Consider the following 21,463-nt stretch of genomic DNA (forward strand, 5'->3'; position numbering starts at 1 on the left):
AGTCAAGGAAATTATTAAAGATCTAAATAAAACTTCGAGCTCCATCGTTTAAAGTTCCTTCTCCCTTCTGCTCAGCGGTTCCACGGTTGCTAGGCGACGGAACGTTCGCCGAGGGAGAGGCGAGAATTCATGAAGGCTAGGCCTGTCCAAATTCACAGCCGTTAACATCCGGTCTACCCGGCTGACGGAGGACCCAGCCCACGTCGGCCGAGCAGGCTGGGTCCTTCGAAGGATGCAGACCCTGAATTGAGACACAGCCAATGTCTTCCTCCAAACTTGAGTTTATTTACATACAATGCATAAAACAAGTTCTTCTGTTACAACCTCAACCAGGTCTGGGATCCTGGGAGGGCTAACACAGGTATGTGAGTGCAAAAAAAAAGGGGGAGCAGTACACCAAATCATATTTGACAAAACAAACATTTTATCAACAAAAAGCGTCCCTCCTCGTCGTCGACATCTTCCTCCGCTTATCCGGGTCCGGGTCGCGGGGGCAGCATCCCAACTAGGGAGCTCCAGACCGTCCTCTCCCCGGCCACCTCCACCAGCTCCTCCGGCAGGACCCCAAGGCGTTCCCGGACCAGATTGGAGATGTAACCTCTCCAACGTGTCCTGGGTCGACCCGGGGGCCTCCTGCCGGCAGGACATGCCCGAAACACCTCCCCAGGGAGGCGTCCAGGAGGCATCCTGACCAGATGCCCAAACCACCTCAACTGACTCCTTTCGATCCGGAGGAGCAGTGGTTCTACTCAGAGTCCCTCCCGAATGTCCGAGCTCCTCACCCTATCTCTAAGGCTGAGCCCGGCCACCCTACGGAGGAAACTCATTTAGGCCGCTTGTTTCCGCGATCTCGTTCTTTCGGTCATTACCCAAAGCTCATGACCATAGGTGAGGATTGGGACGTAGATCCATGGACGTAATTTTCACTTTAGAAGTGGGGGGACACCGGGGACGGGGGAGGGGGGGGGGGGGGGGTCTTTACAGTATGCTCTAATGGGAAACAGGCTTCAACACAAACGGTTGTTTTCCCTCTTGGTCCTAGAGCTCAACCAGTGTCATTTTAATATAGCGTAATATTGTTTTTGCATGGTAAAAAGTGCAGGGGTCAAAACTTGACTTTGGAAAAAGTGGGGGGGACATGTCCCCCCTGTCCCCCCCCCCAAAATTACGTCCATGCGTAGATCGACCGGTAAATCGAGAGCCTGGCTTTCTGGCTCAGCTCCCTCTTCACCACGACAGATCGGCTCAGCGTCCACATCACTGCAGATGCTGAACCAATCCGTCTGTCGATCCCCCGATCCCTCCTACCCTCACTCGTGAACAAGACCCTAAGACACTTAAACTCCTCCACTTGAGGTAGGACCTCTCTCCCGACCCGGAGTTGGCAAGCCACCCTTTTCCGGGCGAGAACCAAAAAGCGTCCCTACGGGAGATAAACGACAACACAAAATGGAAGAAGACTCGTTAAGACAAAAATGATATTCCAGAAATGTTCTGAGTAATATGGCCCTTTAACACTCGGCTGTTACGACACCTGGGTTTTACAATGGTTGGCCGTATTATTATTACTGTTTAGTCAGAATTTTTCCCCCTGCTTTGGTAGTTTTCTTCCCATTGTTTTGTTTTCTTTTGGAGTGACAACACCACATCCAGATACAAGATGGCCGCCTCCATGCTGTTGTCCAGTAACCATGGAAACCACAATGAGCACCGGCAGCCTCATCACTAGTGGATCCCTCCACAGTTCTTCAGGTGGAAGCAATTGGACTAATCGTTTTCTCTGGATCTGGAAAGGATAAAAGGCTGGAGGAACTTTCATTCTGGGAGCTGCTTGTAACCAAGTAGACTCCCTTTGGGCTGGTTTCAGGGTTTTAGAAGTTTAAACATCTTGAAAAAATAATTCCTCAGCTTTTATTAAGTCTCTCTTTGGGTTTAGCAATTACTCTTGGTAAAAGAACTACAGTGGCCACTGTTAGAGTTTGAGAGTCTTTTGTGGTTAAGTTGCTGAATTATGTAGAAGGTGAATGCTTCTTTAGGTTTTGGAAATAACCCTGAGTCTTTTAGTTAATCCATCCCACATCTTTCTTTCTTTTGTACCATCCTGCTGGACACTTAGGTCTGAATGGTTTTCTTTTGGTGCTGCCAGTGAAAAGATCTGAGCCTTAGTCTCCTGCTTTATTTTATACGAACACTTGGACTCTTGAGTTTTATGGGCTGTGTTAGTGTATTGCTGTTAGGATTTCCAGCCCTTGGTTTTGTGTTATCCTCTAATGCAGGGGTTCCCAAAAGTTTTCAGTCCGTGACCCGTAAATTAACAGTTTCAAAGTCTCGCGACCCCCTGGAGATGAGTGAAATAATTAAACACACACGTGGAACTTTATCTTTGAGTTCCACGTGTGTGTTTAAAAGTTCCACGTTTAAGTTGTACCCAAATAGACAGGTTTAGAACCCTCAACAGGTAAATATGGCACGAATTTACATTTGAAAACTGTAAACGGCGACTCTGAAAACATTCTTGCTGTTGTGTGCAAACTTTAACATGTAACAATCCTTGGCAGTTTTGATAAGAACAAGGCAGTCAGTTAGCATTTTGGTTCATTTTCAGCTTCTAAAGTGACAGCAACTCAGAACCACAACCATCTCCACACTTTCTCCCTAATTTTACTCTCTCCCGTCCCCCTCCCTGCACATGCTCACACATACACAGCGTTGCCATGGCAACAAATGGACATGCATCTCTGCCTCCCTTGAGTAAACATTTCCAGAACATATTAAAACAACACTCCTAAACGGGTTACAAATGTTTGTAACAAATGCAATTCTTGAAGAAATCTTAAAAAATGGTAACGGAAAAGTGCTTTCATTTCAATGTAGCAAAAATAAATAAATAAAAATAAAACTCATGCAAAGTCACAAACAATGTAATACAGAGGAACTTTGTTTCCGTGCTCATTCACATTTTCAGAATGTATGAGATGGGTGGGCAATATGCTTGGAGCCCAGTTAGTCCATTCTGGGTTTAATTTTAGAGATGGCCACTCGAAGATCATCCTGCACGTTAAGACGTGATCTGTATTAATTTTTAATATATGTGAGGGGTGAGAAAGTCTTTTCACACAGGTATGTGGAGCCAAACGGCATCAGAATGTCAATCGCAGCCTTAGAAAGCTGTGGATATTCTCTCTCAACTGAAATCCAGACCTCAGCGAGCATCTTTGAGTTAAAAGCGCTCTTTAAGGTGCGGTCACTTGACAGTTCAACCAGTGCGTCCTCAATGTCGGATGACAAATGATGTGTGCTTGCTACGGTGAATGGGGATCTTATCCAGTCATATTTTTCTGGAGCTGTTTCCTCAGGAAAAAACTTGATAAAGTGTTCCAAGATGGTTTGAAGGTGCATGGTGATATACCCCTTAACGGTGTTAATACACAAATCATTTTCCTCCATGAACTCCTCCAGTTCAGGAAACACGTCAAAACAGCCCGTTTTTACTCGTGCAGACCACCGATCCAGTTTCCTTTTGAATGCATTAATTTTGTCATTCAGTGACATGATGTTTGCGTTTTCAACTTGTAGTGATGTGTTTAACCCATTCAGCTTGTCAAATATGCAGGCCAAGTATGCTAGCCTTGTTAACCAGTCAGGATCAGTCAGATGGGCAGCAAGGTGAGATCCGTGCTCCAACAAAAATAGGCGCACCTCATCCCGCAGCTCAAACAAGCGCCTGAGAACGTTTCCCCGTGACAGCCACCTGACTTCTGTGTGGAAAAGCAGACTTTGATGCTCTGATCCCATTTCGTTGCAGAGAGCAGCAAACAGTCTTGTGTTCAGAGGACGGGATTTTATGTGGTTGACAATTTTTGTTGCACTCTCAAGCACCGTTTTAAGCTCTGGGTCTAGCGATTTACTCGCCAGAACTTCTCTGTGGATAATGCAGTGAAAATGTCCTCACCTGTGCACTTTGCTGACAGTGTGGTGCAAAACCGCATGTCCTCGTGAAGTTTTCCATCAAAACTGTATCTGACAAAAACGAGCAGCTGTGCAGAGTTTGCGACGTCTATGGATTCATCTAACTGCAAAGCGTATTTTCCTCTCTTGACTCTGTCAGTCAACTGAGACTTGATGTCCTGCGCCATCTCTGTGATGCGCCGGGATATTGTCCCATCAGACAGCGGGACCGCTTTCAGCTCCTGGGCTTGTTTATGTCCATGCATTATTTGGCTCATTGCGATGGCAGCAGGTTTTATTAGGATCTCTCCGATTGTGTGCAGTTTTTTTTGCCTGTGCAATTAAATATGCCACCTCATATGATGCCTTTTGAGCTTTTGCAGAGATTGTTTTCTGGTTGGTCATAACTTTCTTTTGGCTTTGAAATGCTCTCTCTTTTCGACGGAAGAAGTCTGCTGGTTTAGCTGCAAATGAGGAGTGCTTAGTTTTCAAATGTCGGAGCATTTTTGCAGGCTTACAGCTCTCATTTGCAAGCAACTCAGTGCACAATACACATTGGGGGTATTGTATTTCGTTTATAACAGTGCACGTAAATCCATACTGGATATATTCCTCTCGATACCTGCGAAATTTAGGCGAAGGCTGATTCAGCTGCGCCTTACGCAGCAGCTTATGTTGCAGGGTTGCTCCTCTTGCTGCTGCTGATGATGCTGGAGGGCAAGGCTGTGTTGATCTCAGACTGTAGGCAGTAAAACGAACAGAGGAGAAATGTTAGTCAATTACAAAATTAATGTTAGATAATAAAAAAATGGCAAAAATTGGTGAAAACTCTTAGAACTGTAAGACAGAAATATCTTAGACAACACCTGTGGTGAATAAATGGAAATCTAAACATTAGTGGATAATAGAGGAGTTTATGTCAGAGATAAGAATGTGACAGTAATATAAACAGAGTTGTGTGTGTCTTCAATCTCCTCATGTGATCTATCACTCTCCACTTGCTGTCCATCTGAGAACAAGGCTAAATTAGCTATTGTATGAATGAATTATGTAGTTATTCACATTTAACAGGTCTTGCACCTAATCCATGATCAGGATGAGTTGTGTATATTATTGTTTCTACACTTGTTGCAGTGATGCAACTTACCTGTACTCTTGTTTTTTATCCAGCTGGTGAGGGACCCACTGCCTTTAGCTGCCTCATGTAGCTCTTTCTGTCGCTGCTTCCGCCTCCTGTCCTTACGAGGCATGTCTGTACAATGATATATCATAATTAATTTACAAATATTTTTTCATGCATATAAAACTCATGCATACACATACTGGGACATTTCATTCCTTATCCAGAAAACTAAATGTATATAATTTGGCCACAAATTTGCTTCGTGATGCTGATCCAGAATATTTCCATAATATTTTAATCATAGTGCTTTAGTAATTATAATAAAAATAAAGAATAAAACAATGTTTATGCTTTCATTCAGTTTTACTATCTACTTTGTGCAAAACAGAGAACTGTACACTGTAAAAACGATAACTAGCAATTGTTGATTTCATTAAAGTTTTCAAATTTAACTGACTCAGAATTAAAGCTTTCCATTTACAACCTACAACAGCTTGTTTGCCCAACTAATTTCTGTCATTGTTGTCCTAACTAAGATTTTCTAAATAGCCTAACAAAGATAATTATCTTTTGAGTAGATTTTTTGAGTCAAGTGAAAAACCCTGTGGGAAACCCCGTAGGACTCGTGAAAAAACCTGTGGGAAACCCCGTAGAGGACTCCTGAGCACATTGTCTGAACAAGTTTTAACCTTAACCAGATCAAACGGACCATTCACCGAGCCTGAGCAGACCTGGACCATGTGATGGTGGCCCGTGGACGCTTAGAAAACGTTAGAACGTGGCCAAAGTTCAATATGAGTTGAATTGTTTCGACCATCACGGATTTTCGCTTGGTCTGGAGTGAACTTTGGACATTTTCTGGACAGGAGCAGGAGCTGCCGACCATTTGCGTTAGCAGGTAAGCTAACATTTTGTACAAGCGCATAACGACATCTTCAGCCATTCACTGACTTTAATGCTCAAGTCTAGGCTAAGAGCATCAGCCCAGCGTGTTCGACCGCACAATAAATAGTGTTTGATACTTTTTAATATTAAACATTATCTCAGACTAGCTTTTTAACTCCACGTCAGCCGTGGTAAATCACATTAGCTCATTACTCGTTTTGCATTCGGTTTTAATGTTATCCTTATATGAAGACATGATGTTAAAATTGAAAAAATCTCTGTTTATGTAAGTTATTATGCGGGAGCAGGCAGGTGTCCTCATAGACTTGAATACGTAGACGCCCCATTGGGTGCTGTAGAGCGTAACAGCATCACCGCCATCTTGGATGGGTCTCCTCACTCTCTAAAGTCAATGCAGAGTGGGCTACTATGCCCGTTTTTGTGCAGTTTACGGTTACAACAAACGGCATACAATTAAACAGATTAGGTGGGATTATTAGTGACTTTTCTAGCCTACCTGATGGGATTTGATATTTTAATTTATTTTAGTAAAGTATATTTTAATTGTCAGACCTTTTGTCTGATTTTGTGAAATAGCTTGATAAAGTTTGATTTTTAGTTGGGTAAGCACCTTCCTCAGTAGAAATTAATGCAGTGGGGGCAAATGGAGACCCATCTAAAATGGTGGCCGGTCACTACAGTTTCTCCAGTAGGGGTGTCAAATTCTGTGGGTGTCCTCATGCAGACACTTTCATGATGCGTGAGAGACACACACATGCAAAAATTATATGACAGTGATGTAAATTGCTAATTTTCTGATCTCATTTTTACTTTATTCAATTGACACCGTTTATTTGATGATGCTTTATTAATATTGAAACATTATTGTAGTGATGCAAATTTGTGCTTTTACAAACTATGGACATAATGATAGTTTAAAACCAGTAATGTGGATATAACAGATCAGTGAAGGAAAATAGTAGAACAGTAAGGCAAGTCAGGAAAATTACATTGGTTATCTGATTTATTATCTTCTCCTCACATGACAAATTCACCCTATATATTGCCTATTTCAGTCATGGAACATTACAAATTGGGGAAATAGAGCTATGTTATTTATGTTCACAAATTGCAGGGACTGACTGTTTCCTCTGTGTCTCTTGTGTTTCAGGGGTGGAATTTCATGCAGTGCAGATTTTGCAAATTCACAAGCTCCAGTCAAGAAACTCTTCTGAAACACTTCTGCCTTCATCACGGACAAGGTGCACACTGGCAGACGAAATGAAAAAGAAACAAAAGAACATGGCAGTCATCCAGCAGAAGATGGCGCTGACCTTTTCCCTCAGGCGGAGAGAGGTTGTGGAGTGTCAACCTATAGTATCTGAGGTCCAGGAGGGATGGCCTGAGCTGTTTTCCTCTGAAGCGGTAAGTGTGACCAGGGGCGTCGGACTGGGGGGGGAAAGGGTACCGTTTACCCAGGGCCCACTGCAGGGAGGGGCCCTGAGACAGCTTTGAATAAAAATGTTTCATTGTTGTTGTTTTTTCCCCCCAACTTACTTAATGTCTTAATAAACTTCCCTTTACCTGGATAAAGAGGTTAAGAAACAGAATTTCGCCTTAAAAATAATAACTGAATAATCTCTGAGGCATCTATCACCCCTTAAAATGTGCAAAGTGGTTTAGTCCACACCAGCGGCCAGGGGCTGCACTGCCGCATGTGCTAATGAGACATCGCAGATGCCGACAGCCAGAGCTGGAGGCAGGAGAGTCAGTCATGTCTTTTCCCAAGAAAGGGAAATCTGGCTTCCAGAAAAGAAAAGAAAAGAAGGAGAAGGAGAAAAAGTTAATCGAACAGAAGCAAGTATTGACTAGGTTCTTCAAGAAGGAAGGTGAGCAGCAGAACACAGTTTTAGCTGATATTAGCTAGCTCTCAGAAGCTGCATTCATGTTAGGTGTTCAGTGTTCATTTTTGGGAGCTTATGATAGACATTGTCCTCTAAAATATCATAAGCAAAACTTAAAAAAAGGTCCCCACCCTGGATTGTTAGGGGATTGGAAAGGGCTTGCCAGAAAAAGAAATCACTGTATCTGGATTTTATAAAAAATCCAACAAAGGAAAAAGAAAAAAAGGTATAAGGAATATAAAAACAAATTAACTACAATAATAAGGAAGCAAAAAAAGGAATATTATGATCAGCTTTTCCTAAAACACAAAAATAATATTAAAGGTACATGGAATGTGTTAAATAAATTAATAAGAAATACAAAAGAAGCAGGTATAGATATTCACAATAAAAATGGAAAGAACATTGCAAATGAGTTTAATAAATATTTTGTGAATGTTGGCCCTTTTCTAGCTAAAAAGCTGCCAGAAGTTGACATTAACCATGAAATAAATAAAAATAATAATACAATGTTTTTGAGCAGTGTAAGCCAAAGTGATGTGATCCAAGCGGTACATAGTTTCAAAAGTTAAAAGTCCTTAGATTTTCATGGGATAGATATGTCTCTCATCAAGGAGGTTATCCATTGCATTATTGAACCATTTACTTACAGTATATTTGTAATAAATCATTTTCAAGTGGCACAGTCCCTGAACAAATGAAAATAGCCAGAGTTATTCCTATTTATAAAAGTGGTGATAAATTATTAGCTTGTAACTATAGACCTATCTCTTTACTGCCACAGTTTTCAAATATACTTGAGAAACTTTTTGTAATTAGATTTGAAGCATTTACCAACAAGTTTGATCTTTTAAATGACCATCAGTATGGGTTTAGGAAGAATCGTTCAACCTCATTAGCAGTTATGGATTTAGTAGAGCAGATTGCAACAGCAGTGGATCAAAAACTTCATGTAGTGGCTGTCTTGATTGACTTGAGTAAGGCATTTGATACAATTGATCACACATACCTGCTCAAGAAATGTGAATACTATGGTCTTCGTGGTAAAACCAATCAATGGCTTGAAAGTTATTTAAGCAGTAGATTTCAATATGTAAATGTTAATGATATAGATTCACAGCTTGAAAGAGTAATATGTGGTGTACCGCAAGGCTCGGTGCTAGGACCGAAATTATTCAACCTATACCTGAACGACATCTTTTCTGTATCGTCTCGGTTAAAATTTATTATGTTTGCAGATGATACAAATTTCATTTGTATGGGAAAAGATATGAGTAAATTATTACAAGAGGTTGAAAACGAATTGGATTCAATTAAAAAATGGTTTGATTACAACAAGCTATCACTAAATGTAAATAAAACCAAATTTATGATATTTTCAGGGAAAAGGGACAATGACGGTGCTAAGCTGTATTTAAATGGAGTCCCAATTGAACAAGTACATGAAACTAAATTCCTAGGTGTGACTATTGATAGTAAACTCAGTTGGAAACCACACATTGAATATATCAAACGGCAAGTGTCTAAATCTATTGCTATACTTTATAAAACTAGTGATATACTAAATAAAAAAGCCTTGTTTTAAATTTATAGCTCTTTAGTTATGCCTTATTTGTCTTACTGTGCAGAGGTTTGGGGAAATGCAGGTAAAACGTGTGTTGAGACTGTATTTAAATTACAAAAAAAGGCGATTAAAATAGTTAATAAATTGGGATACCTCGAACCAACCCATTATCTATTTAGTCAAACTAAAACGCTAAAATTAGGAGATATTATTAAAGTAAAAATCTTAGAGATTCTTCATAAAGTAGTTAATAATAATATCCCAAATTGCACAAAAGTTTATTTCAAACCAAGAGATGATCATTATAATCTCAGAGGTGTATTTATGTTTGAATGTGTAAAAGCCAGGACTAATGTGAAATCAAGATGTGTTTCCGTTGTTGGTGTGAAATTGTGAAATGAGTTAGATGATGATTTGAAGAAATGTACTTCTTTACTAAAGTTTAAAGCAGGTGTAAAGTGTCACATATTTACAGGGCATGAAAAGTATGTATAGACATTAATGAATTTTCATTGTGGATATTTATATTGGGGAAAATAAAAGAAATGTATATTGGTTATGGATCTTAGGTGGAAAATAGGGTAGGCTAAAATAAGCATTGCTTCTGCCTATTCCTTTTTTGGTTTAAATTCAAATTGTTAATATTGTTTTGTTTGAAAAGAAAAATTTTATGTTAATGCTATAAACCAAAATAAAGACCAAAAGAAAGAAGAAAGAAAGTGTTAAACGCCTTTAGTTTCACCATCAAGATCAAATATAAATTAATTAGTGTTATCAGTGATAACACTAATTAATTTATATATATATTAATCAGAATTATTATCGCGGGCGGCCGCCGCCAATTAATTTGCGGACCTCGCAGTAAAAACAGGTTCACTCTGTGTGGATATTTCAGCTCCTTCCCAGTCATGGACCAGGACAAACTTGGTATCGATGGATTCGTGGTAATCTCAGGAATGAGAAGCTGCCACTGTTTTTCGTATAGCATGATGACACTGGTGTTAGAGGATTGTTATTGACTTGGTTAGATATTTTAAGCCTATTTTAAATGTCTTTATATTTGATCTTGAAAACGGACAATCTTATAATTTGGCTGATAATGCAGGGATTATAAAATTTAGAGTACATTACATTCACAGAGAGAACCTGGTTTATTTCATGTCATATGTATTTAATATATCAATATATATCAGTATTAGCAAAGCTTAACATCATGAACCACATGGTCCTTTAGACGCAGTAGCAGCAGCAGCAGGGCCCTCATTGTCTCCAGAAAGCACTGAGGAGATGAGACAAGGTGAGCTCACTCAGGGGCGGCGTTAGGCCCAGCTACTTGGGCTGAAGCCCCGGATGTTTTATGAAAAGCCCCGGATCTGAAACGTGGAAGTAACATGCAGTACCAAAGTCCAACAGAGAGGGAGCAGCTGGCAGTAGTTTGTATACAGCCTGCCTGAGCCTCCACCACTGAAGAAGAAGCCCTTCAGCAGCCGGCTTCTTCTACAGTCTCTGCCTGAAATGCATGAGTGAAGATGGACATAAGGACTTTTTTTAGACAAAAAGTACGGCGACAGAACCCCAGCTTTGATGAGACTGGTGATGACTCAGGTTTGTGAGTCTTATTTGAAAATATTTGTTGTGCTGCTGGTTTGCCTAAAGTTAGCTTCTCAGGTAAAGTTGTTGGAGAAAGAACTCACACTAAACACTAACAGGAACAATATTCTGCCCTGAATATGCTTAATATGTAGCTTCAGATTAAAAAATGATGTGGTACAAGACAAATATATATGATGTTGACTAGTGCGTGTCACGTGTGTGTCAAGCCCCGGATCTTCTTCAGTCCTAAATCCGCCCCTGAGCTCACGATACAATTAAGTTATTCAATTTACAAGCAATCATTAGCAACAGATTTATCTGAAAGGACATGTTAGGTTATATTTTGGTGACCTAATTCATGATCCATTTTGCTTGTGTGGTGTCTGTGCCCCTTGCAGCAGAGAAAGAGATAGAATATGTGAAAGAGGATGATGTAAGTGAAGAAAGGGAAGGGGATGGTTGCTCTGAAGGTAGTGAGGGTGATGAGGAGAGGCCAGAAGAAGAAGACAGTGAGAGGCTGAGCAACACAGATGAGTGTCTGCCAGAGGATCCAGGACTATGGCCAGAGACGCTCACTGGTCAACAGAGAGATACAGTTGTCAGAAGACTGGCGAATAAAAGTGATCAAACACCAGGAATCGACAAAATAACACCCAAAGATATGGAGGGCAAGCCATTTCCAAATTATCTTCAATATGCTAAGTCAGCCAATGGGCATGAGAAGATAAGAAGAGACTGGCTTATTTACAGTGAAAGTGCAAAGGCTCTGTACTGCTTCCCATGTCTCCTCTTGAGCTGCTTAATGCCATCTACAGGATGCAATTACAGAGCATTTTTGGAGAAGTTTGTATTGGACTGAGGATTTTTTGCACACTACCTGTGACTGTTGCTGGGGTGAACGGGCTTTTAGCAAACTGAAACTGGTGAAAAATTATTTGAGATCAACAATGTCCCAGGATAGACTGAACAGCCTAGCTCTTCTTTCTATTGAAAGCCAATTAGCCAAAGGATTGGACTTTAAAGATCTCATAAGTGATTTTGCTAACATGAAGACCCGTCAGTGGGCATTTACTGGAAAATAAATTCCAGGATTTTTGTTTGAACACATTGTTGGCAAATAAATATAATTATATGTGAAGTCTGGGCATTTCACTTTTATTATGCTGGCATTTGTATATGCTCAATATAGAGGTTAAACTAAGATCATATTTATTATCTTGTCTTATAGCATGACAAAAAATGTGTAAGAGATATTAAACAATTGAGCATGGGGGCCCACCTAGAAGACTTGTACCTAGGGCCCAGAATTTGGTGCTACGCCCCTGAGTGTGACCCAATTTATTCAGTAAAGATGTTATTTAAATTACACACAAGTTATACTAGATTGACTATAATTGAAGAAGTACATGGTTTTCTGGGGAAAAATTAATTGTAAAACTTTATTGTACCTTGCGCTACCACTCCACTCAAGCCCCTTGCCAGTATTACACTTGCCAGTATTACTATGTGGCCCATTAGATTCTTTGACCTGTCCTAAAATGCTTACTCAACATTTTACACCAATGGAAGCCCATTTCTGCCAGTACAAGAGTTCCCATGCTAAATCAAAATTGTGAAATAGAAAGTCAGTCTCATAATTTTGATTTGTGAACTATAAAACCCACCAGAAGGGCTGAGAAACCTTAAAATCTAAAACAAAACTATGTTCCCTAAAACGCTGGACAGAATTTACAGACAAGGACTGAATATTTTGTAACACAAAACTTGTGATGGATGTTACCTTTAGTATTTTTCTTATTTCCTTTCACAAAAGGTAGCTAAATTTAAAATTTGTTCAAGTTTTATTAGTCTGCGAACCAGGAAGTGATTTTGTAAACAAGAAGCAGGGCTGTCACGTGACATGCAGCAGCAATAGGAATGCAACTTTGCTGTACCTTGTTAACAACATTTTATTGGCAAGTTCCCAATATTTAAGATTGAAAAAATAATTTCGCACAAGTACTTATGTACAGAATGTTTCTGGTTAATCCTAAAGCTACTGAGGTTCAGAATCGGTACCCAGTCACAGACACACACCCAGCTAGTAATATATCACACACACCTAGTGCCACAAAACAACTTAATAATGTACAAAATAATCTAATAACTTTGTATAGTAGTGTGCATCCTACTTACCGGTGTTAGTCCGTTTCTCCCAATCAATATGTATGTCCTAAAAGCTCTGCACCGCTCCCTCGGCCATGAAGGAAACGTGGGTGAGAGAGATATAATAAGATACCTTTCGTCAAACATTTTGACAGGTCTATTCAGTCCTATTGTTCATTTGACCCTTGACCTTGCCCCCCCTTCCTATCATTAATCAAATGGACAGGTGTATTGTTCAATCTTTGCCCCCCCTTCCGTATCATTAATCAAATGGACATGTGTATTGTTGATCGTCCAGATGGCTTAGACCCCCCACGCCGCATCATCAATGGCGTATTGTTGAGCGTCCAGATGTCCATGATCCCCCACGTCATAGGCTAATGTGTGTAATGGCGCATGAAGTTTCTTATTGTGTTAGCCCATCGGTTCTCACAGCCCCCTCCCTTCTGAGTGTAATCCTATTGTGTATAACTCTTTAAAAGCTCAGATCGTGTACGAAGGTGAAAAGCTGAGCTCTAAGAAAAAATGATGAACCACGAGGAGATGCATGAAGCACCAAGCCACGCTGAAGAGGAATGTCTTACCTCTCAGATATGTTCATCACCTAAATTCAACACACAGAAAGTTTTGACATCTAAATTGTACTGCAAATGCAGAGAAGCAAGAAAAAGAAGGCCAGCCTCACCAGTGAGCAGAACCACATCAGTCTAACCTCGTGGGACTTTTTATATCTAACATGACATGGCTCACTGACAGTGGATGAGTGTGGCCTAACTGTTGTGAATGACAGCCCCACACACTGTCAAGTACTTATGAAATGGTTGTACGTCTCCTCAAAGTTAAAGAATCTGTTTGTGAAGTAGCAAACAAGATGGGATGGTCTGCTTGCTCTCGAGTGAGTGGCATAAGCTGAAGTCAATGCAAGAACTTTTGCAGCCTTTTGCTGAACACACACAAACTCTTCAGAGTGACACATTGTCTATGTCATTAATACTCTCTTTGATTTACTCAGCCATCTGGCAGATGTTCACGTTGGATTTCGTATGTTCAGTCTTAAACTTTGTGTTTAAATGTGTAAATATTTACATGCAGCTCACTGACACTTTTTGACCAGAACTAAAACTATTGTGTAAAACTCTCTGTCCAGCAGCATTAATGGCTGTAAGCACACACACACACACACACACACACACACACACACACACACACACACACACACACACACACACACACACACACACACACACTTCTCTAAGAAGTAAAAGGATTACATTCAAACATTTGTCTTTGACTAAACCATTCAAACATTTCTCTCACTTCACAAAAGCAATGGTTTACCATCCTAAACCATTTATGGTTCTGTTGTAAACCACCCTGCATACTCAAGCCTATAAGAACAAAAGTTGATCCTTACCTCAGTGTGACGCTTTTAGTGACAACTCACAAAGAAAATGACTTACTTTTTGTTCTGCAGGTGGATTTGTTGAAAGAGTGCGGGAAGTTGTGAACAAAGATCTGTTGAGCTTTCTTAAAGTTCATTCTAAACAATTTTGCACGGCCAGCGACTTCTGACAAAGCAATTGACTTCTTTTTTTTTTTTGCAGGTGGCGGGAAAGTTTTAAAACAAAGAACTGGCTGATCTTTCTTAAAGCTAATTCTAACCAAGTCGGCACAGAGACAACTCCCAAAAGCAAATGACTATTGTTCAAAGAGCTACTGAAAGACATTAACCCCTCCCCATGCTTCCTACCTTTAGTGTCACATTTTGTGACTTTTTGTTTTCACTGTCACACACACACACACACACACACACACACACACACACACACACACACACACACACACACACACACACACACACACACACATTGCTTCCTGCCTCAGAGAAAAGATTTGATCCTTTTTGTAGGACCTATAACAGCTGAAATAAATAAAAAGCTGTTTATGAGGTTTGTTTTTTGGGAGGGGTGGATTAGTAAAGTCTCAGAGCAGACGTACCTCTGGTCAAACCTTTAATGTCATACCTCTCAGAATAGTTAAACTAAGGCACATGCATGTCGTAAACGGATTTACACACGAGTGAAGGAGCTGCTACATTTTATCCATTATTAAGGAAACATGAGCGAAGAAGAAGAACCGATGGATACGTGTTTTGAATATAGCCTTCCTCTGCTAAAAACAACGTACGAATTGAGACATGATGAGATTGGCTTGACAATGCAACAGATTTTTCATAAGCGATTTCAGGAAGAAATGTCCGGTACAAAACCGGTCCGGTATTATTTTTTGGATCGTAAAGGTTTTTTTATTTCTGCTCCGGGGAGTTTTGAAGAAGCAATAGATACGAGCTAAACACACACACACACACACACACACACGCACGCACGCACGCACGCACGCGCGCACACACACACACACACACACACACACACAACTCTAAACAACCATTCAGACATTTGTCTACCTATACAACAAAGCAAATGACTATGTATTGTTTATAAACATTTTTTTTTCGACCAATCGCAACCGTTTTCTATTCAAGATTTTTTTAAACAGCTGTATAAAATGTAAAACCGCATTTTCGGAGTCGTGATTTGAGGTGTAACAAGCTAAGATGACGGGTAAGTTTTTAACTCAAGACGCAAATCTTTTTTTCTCTTTCTGGTTTAACATCTTTATTTTCAGACGCTATTGTCATATCGGACGGCGAGTGGGAAGAAATTCCTATTGAGGAATTAACTTGTAAGACACCGGTCCCTCTCGATGATTTGTCTAAAATTAATCGTGCGGTCGAGAATCTGAGTGAGTGGATTTTATAAATATATACGTAACGTTCTTTTCTTCAGCTGAGAAATATCTCATTTTACAGAAAAGGAGGCGGTTCAACCTTACCCCGGAAGTGATAACTTTTACCCAACCACGCCTCCATCCACCAGCCGAACCGTCTTACATTCGTATCAGCCCAGCCTTACCGTCAGATCACACGCGAATGCGAACGTGAAAGCTGTTCGTTACAGGACCATCACGCCACAGACGATCCTCGAAGCTGGTAAGTGATTACAAAATAGCGATTAATAAGTCAGAGATGTGTCGTTCATATTTATCGTTTTTATTCTCCAGAGCAAAGGCCGACGGCCTACGCACCCCCAATATCTCAGCCCCCACCACCACCTCCAACCCCTTCTCATGCGCAGATGGATGGTAACGATAAAAAAACAACTGATTAATAAGTCAAAGATGACTCGTTCACATTTACCGTTGTTTTTTATCCTTTCAGAACAACATCCGACTGCCGCTTCAATATCTCCGCCCACACCTCCTCCTCCTCCTCCTCCTCCCCCTTCTCCTGCACAGGGTAAGAGATATATAAAAAGGTGGTTATTTACTTCAAAGATGATTCGTTCATATTTTTCATTATTTTTATTCTTTCAGAACAATCCGACAGCGACTCTGAAACCGCTGAACGTGCTCCTGAGCAGCCAGCCGGTAAGCTGTTTCACAAAACCGCACCGCAGAGTATATTAAATTTTTGAAGTAAAAAAGATGTTTTTTATCCTTTCAGATGAAGAGGAAGAGAACACACCACCTCCTGCACCTGTACAGAGTAAGTTAAATTTATATATATAATTTATTAAAAGCTCGTTCATTTTATTTATTTTTTATTTATTTTTTCATCAGAAAAACGGTTGAAGAAGAAGAAGCGGGGGAAATTTACACCAATTCAGAGATTAAACAGGATGAAGCTTGGGTACATGCTCCTGCAAGTGAATTCCGGCCTGGTGGAAGTGGTCCAACAAGTTCTGGCTCTGTAAAGGACGACGCAGATTTTTTTCTTCATTTTTAGTAGGTTTTTAATGTCTTTGTATCATGAGTGAAAATTGGTTTGATGACCTTTCAGATTTGTTTGAAGTAGATGATGAATTAAACGTAGATTTGTTAGATAGAATTTTAGCCAGCCAAAATCCCTCAGTGGACGAGGCCGAAGAAATCCTATTAAATGACTGGTTTGATTTAAGCGGACTGAGTGAAGTAGATGAATTAGCTTCAGATAGTGAGATCTTAGACGATATTTTAGCATCCCAAGCCGTTTCAAACGAGGTCGATCAAATACTGGCAAATTCAGATTCGCCTTCATCAGAAGCTGTAGATGAAATTTTGAGACAAATAGAACACCAGCAGCGCGTACACGAGATCGATCAAATACTGGCAAATTCAGATTCGCCTTCATCAGAAGCTGTAGATGAAATTTTGAGACAAATAGAACACCAGCAGCGCGTAAACGAGATCGATCAAATACTGGCAAATTCAGATGACCCATCTCCACAAGCTGTAGATGAAATTTTGAGACAAATAGAACACCGGCAGATCGGAGGGAGCGTAAACGCAGCTTTTAATCAGCGTGAAATTAGAGAGAGAGTGTCTTTTCAAGCAATCAACGACCCAGCCGAGTTTTATATTAATCTGATGGAAATATTAAACAGGTTTGCTGAAAGAGGAAGCCAGATCGCGCGTCCCAACGATAGAGTCCAGTTTGAAATTAATACTTTGCACACGACACACCACGTTAATTTTAATTATGACGGATCAAATATGTTAAATCAGCTTCAGTATTTACTCGATCTGTTAGTCCAATCAAATGAAGCATTAGAGGCCGACAACGAATTTAATTTCAGAATGCAAGTAATAAATAACCCTTCTGGCGGCGGGAAACGAAAAATCGAAACCATTCTGGATCACGAATTAGTCAATAAAAAACGAAACCATCTCATTTGCCCTCCAGAGGCCAATCAGCCGTTGTGTTTTGCGCTAAGCATAGCCGGCCTGTTAAATCCCTCAGCGAGAGATACAGAATTATTGAATGTGGCTAAAAATATTCATCAACAGGCAGGGCTTCAGGAGCAATCAACCGTTTCATTTAGCGACGTGATTCGATTTGAAAATATTGTTCAAAGAAAAATAATCATTTTTTACAGATCCGACAGAATCATTTCTAAATTTGAAACAGATTTTAGTGATCGAACAAATCCGTTATTCATTTTGCTACTCAATCAACATTATTACGGCATAAAAAATATTAAAGGTTTCTTAGGAGCCAAATATTTTTGTTCATGGTGCTTTTCCCCTTATAATAACATGAACGGACATCATTGTAAATGGTTCTGTCGCGTGTGTAATACCGATTTATGCAAACGGACAGAAACGTCTCTCATCACATGTTCTGATTGTAATCGAATATGCCAAAATGTAATATGTTTTCAAACTCACAAAACACCTGTTTTCAGGCCTCAAGCAAACAGGTTAGTTTCTCCTTGCGAAATGTTTAAAAAATGCACCATTTGTAAACAAACTTATTACATCGCCATGGGTGGAAATGGCTCACAGCACGTTTGCTCAGCGACCAAATGCATCGTTTGCAAACAGTCGGTGGTCACGGATGATCATCGCTGTTTTATTCAGCTTGAAAAAAAAGATGACGGTTTAACGGAAAAGGTTATTTATTACGACACTGAAATGTTTACGGATCAGAACGGTGTGCATACACCTTTTTTAATCTGTGCAAAATCCGATTCAGGCGACGTTTGGGAGAAATTTGGTTTAGATTGCATTAAAGATTTTATTATGCAGATGCGTCATCCTAAATTCAGCAATTATACATTTGTTGCACACAATGCGCGCGGATTTGATGCTTATATAATTTTGAGAGCTATGTGTCAATTAAAAATTGTTCCCAAAAATATACTCATGCAAGGCTGTAAAATCCTGAGTTTTCACGATCCAGACTTCGGGCTGAGATTCATAGACTCCTTAAGTTTCCTCATGATGAAATTAGCCAACCTTCCAGCTGCTTTGGGCTTTACAGATAAAACTAAAGGTTATTTTCCTCACAGATTTTCATCGCTTGAACATCTGAATTATAAAGGACCTTATCCAGATGTCAGCCATTATGGGTTTGAACAAATGTCTCCGGAGCATAAAAAAATATTTTTAGAATGGTACACCGATGTGTCTAAACAGCAGCTGTTTGATTTCAGAAAGGAGGCCGTGTTTTATTGTAGAAACGATGTGGAAATTCTGCGTAAAGCATGCGGTATTTTCAGAGAGGAGTTTTTTAATGAAACAGGTATGGACCCGCTGAAATCTGTCACGATCGCTTCAGCTTGCATGCGCGTGTTTAGATCAAAATTCCTAAAACCAGACACATTGGCCATTCCTTGTCCGCTCGGCTATCGACCGCAACAAAAACCATTTTCAAGTTCAAGCATCGTGTGGTTGGAATGGGTTTCACGCAGTCAAAATGTAGACATTCAACACGCTTTAACGCCTTTGGGGGAGTATAAAGTGGGAGATTTTTATCTCGACGGATATGCTGTGATTTCAGGCGTCGAACAAGGGTTTGAGTATATGGGTTGTTTTTTCCACGGCTGTCCAAAATGTTTCTTACAGTCATCCATATGTCCTCTGAGAAAAATCACTTTTGGTGAAATTTATGACAAAACCGTCGAAAAGCTTCAGTCGTTGGAAACTGTGCATCGATTAAAAATGAATGTCATTTGGGAACATGATTGGCAGGAGATGGTAAAAACTGATCCGGACGTGAAACAGTTTGTCTCAAGATTTGATCCACCGCCCGCTCCTCTTTTACCTCGTGAAGCCCTGTATGGTGGCAGAACTTGTCCGGTTCGGCTGAGGCATTCTGCTCAGAGCGGTGAAAAAATCCACTATGTGGATTTTACGAGCCTGTACCCTTATGTAAATGCCACACAGGCTTACCCCATAGGCCATCCCAAAATTCATGTTAAAAATTTCAGAGATCCGAGTCACTATTTTGGCTTGATTAAAGCTGTCGTTTTGCCACCCAGAAAACTGTTTTTCCCTGTTCTGCCTTTTAAAACATCCAAAGGTAAACTCGTTTTTACACTGTGTCGCACATGCGCTGAAATGAATAATCAATCTGATTCTTGTTCACACAGCGCGTCTCAACGTGCTTTGACGGGCGTTTGGGTGAGCGTAGAGTTCAATTACGCTTTGGATTCAGGTTACAGTCTGGTGAAAATGATTGAAGTCTGGGATTTTGAGAAAAGCAGTAAAGATGTGTTCGCGGGTTACATTAACACGTTTTTGAAGCAGAAACAACAAGCGTCTGGTTTTCCTGAAGGATTGATTGACGATGAGTCGAAAAGAAAATACATTCAGGACTACCAACTTCGTCAGGGAATACTATTAGATGCGTCCAAGATTCAGCACAATCCTGCTAAGCGTGCCATTTCAAAATTATGTCTCAATTCACTCTGGGGAAAGTTTGGCCAAAGAGATGATCTTGTACAAACCACATTTGTTCAAAAACCTGATGAATTTTTTGACATTCTGTTTTCAGGGAGATACAATGTTAAATTCTTCAGTTTTCTCACTTCAGGAGCTGTTCTGGTGCAACACAGTTTGGCAGAAAAATGCCTAACGACTCCTGGCAGAAGCAACAACATTTTTATCGCTGCATTCACCACAACTTATGCCAGATTGAAATTATTAAATGCGTTGAACAAACTGGGAAATCGCGTCATTTATTACGATACAGATTCTATAATTTATTCTGTCAAAGAGAATGAGTGTGTTTTACCAACAGGACCGCTGCTGGGGGATTTAACCGATGAACTGCACGGCGATTCCATCACGGAATTTTCATCAGCCGGTCCAAAAACGTATGCTTACAAAACCCGGGACCGCCAGCAGGTGGTGATAAAGGCTAAGGGTATCACACAGTCATTCATTTCATCTGATCACATCAATTTTGACAGCTTAGCGCTGCTGGTTGAGGGGTATGTGGCTGGAGAAAGGGGAAGATTTTTGCAAACTCAACAGGATGTCATCAAGAGAGATAAAAAAGGTCTCACTCTCGCGAATGTTTCATTTGTGAAAAGGTTTCGTGTGATTTTTGATAAGCGGAGATTATTTGCTGACGGCTGTACAGAACCATTTGGGTATTAAAAATGGAAACTGATTTTGACGCTAGACTAAAGTCTCCATTCAGTGTACAAATTGCTGGTCCGTCAGGCTGTGGAAAAACCTTTTTTGTAAAAAGTATTTTGGAAAATTGTATGCAATGTTTAACTGAAATGCCAAAAAACATTGTGTGGTTTTTTACATCTTATCAACCTATGTATGATGATCTTTGTAATAAAAGTATTCGATTCGTTCAAGGTCTCCCGCTTTCATTCGAGGATGATGATTTATTTCCATCGGGTCAAAACCACTTGGTGATCTTGGATGACATGATGTCTCAAACCTCCAGTCATCCTGGAGTGC

At 40.2% G+C, this 21,463-nt stretch overlaps 2 protein-coding genes across 7 annotated transcripts in view; one reads left to right on the forward strand and one right to left on the reverse strand.

The window, feature by feature from the left end:
- The window catches only part of LOC129157228 (zinc finger protein 234-like), a 159,285-nt gene that overhangs the window by 96,884 nt on the left and 40,938 nt on the right, over positions 1 to 21,463 (forward strand). For 3 of the 4 annotated variants that reach the window (XM_070543093.1, XM_070543095.1, XM_070543094.1), the window contains 7 exons: positions 15,848 to 15,964; positions 16,032 to 16,211; positions 16,283 to 16,363; positions 16,440 to 16,517; positions 16,595 to 16,648; positions 16,725 to 16,766; positions 16,841 to 16,974. The exons of the other annotated variant lie outside the window; for it this stretch is intronic. In XM_070543093.1, the coding sequence (XP_070399194.1) occupies positions 15,848 to 15,964; positions 16,032 to 16,211; positions 16,283 to 16,363; positions 16,440 to 16,517; positions 16,595 to 16,648; positions 16,725 to 16,766; positions 16,841 to 16,974 (686 nt within the window). Of the gene's footprint in view, positions 1 to 15,847; positions 15,965 to 16,031; positions 16,212 to 16,282; positions 16,364 to 16,439; positions 16,518 to 16,594; positions 16,649 to 16,724; positions 16,767 to 16,840; positions 16,975 to 21,463 lie in introns of those variants that run through there. 4 annotated transcript variants of the gene reach the window in all.
- Positions 955 to 14,322, reverse strand: LOC139062238 (protein FAM200A-like). 3 transcript variants are annotated; one of them, XM_070543096.1, is made up of 3 exons: positions 13,193 to 14,322; positions 5,096 to 5,200; positions 955 to 4,687 (listed from the first exon to the last, which is right to left on the reverse strand). In XM_070543096.1, the coding sequence occupies exon 3, from the start codon at positions 3,793 to 3,795 to the stop codon at positions 3,076 to 3,078; it is 720 nt and encodes a 239-aa protein (XP_070399197.1). In that variant the 5' UTR covers positions 3,796 to 4,687; positions 5,096 to 5,200; positions 13,193 to 14,322; the 3' UTR covers positions 955 to 3,075. The 3 variants fall into 3 exon arrangements, with proteins under 3 accessions (XP_070399197.1, XP_070399198.1, XP_070399199.1); XM_070543097.1 differs by having other exon boundaries at positions 955 to 5,200; XM_070543098.1 differs by lacking the exon at positions 13,193 to 14,322 and having other exon boundaries at positions 5,096 to 7,284.

Source organism: Nothobranchius furzeri, chromosome 12 (assembly GCF_043380555.1).
Source record: "Nothobranchius furzeri strain GRZ-AD chromosome 12, NfurGRZ-RIMD1, whole genome shotgun sequence".
In the NCBI taxonomy this organism is placed as follows: Eukaryota; Metazoa; Chordata; class Actinopteri; order Cyprinodontiformes; family Nothobranchiidae; genus Nothobranchius; species Nothobranchius furzeri.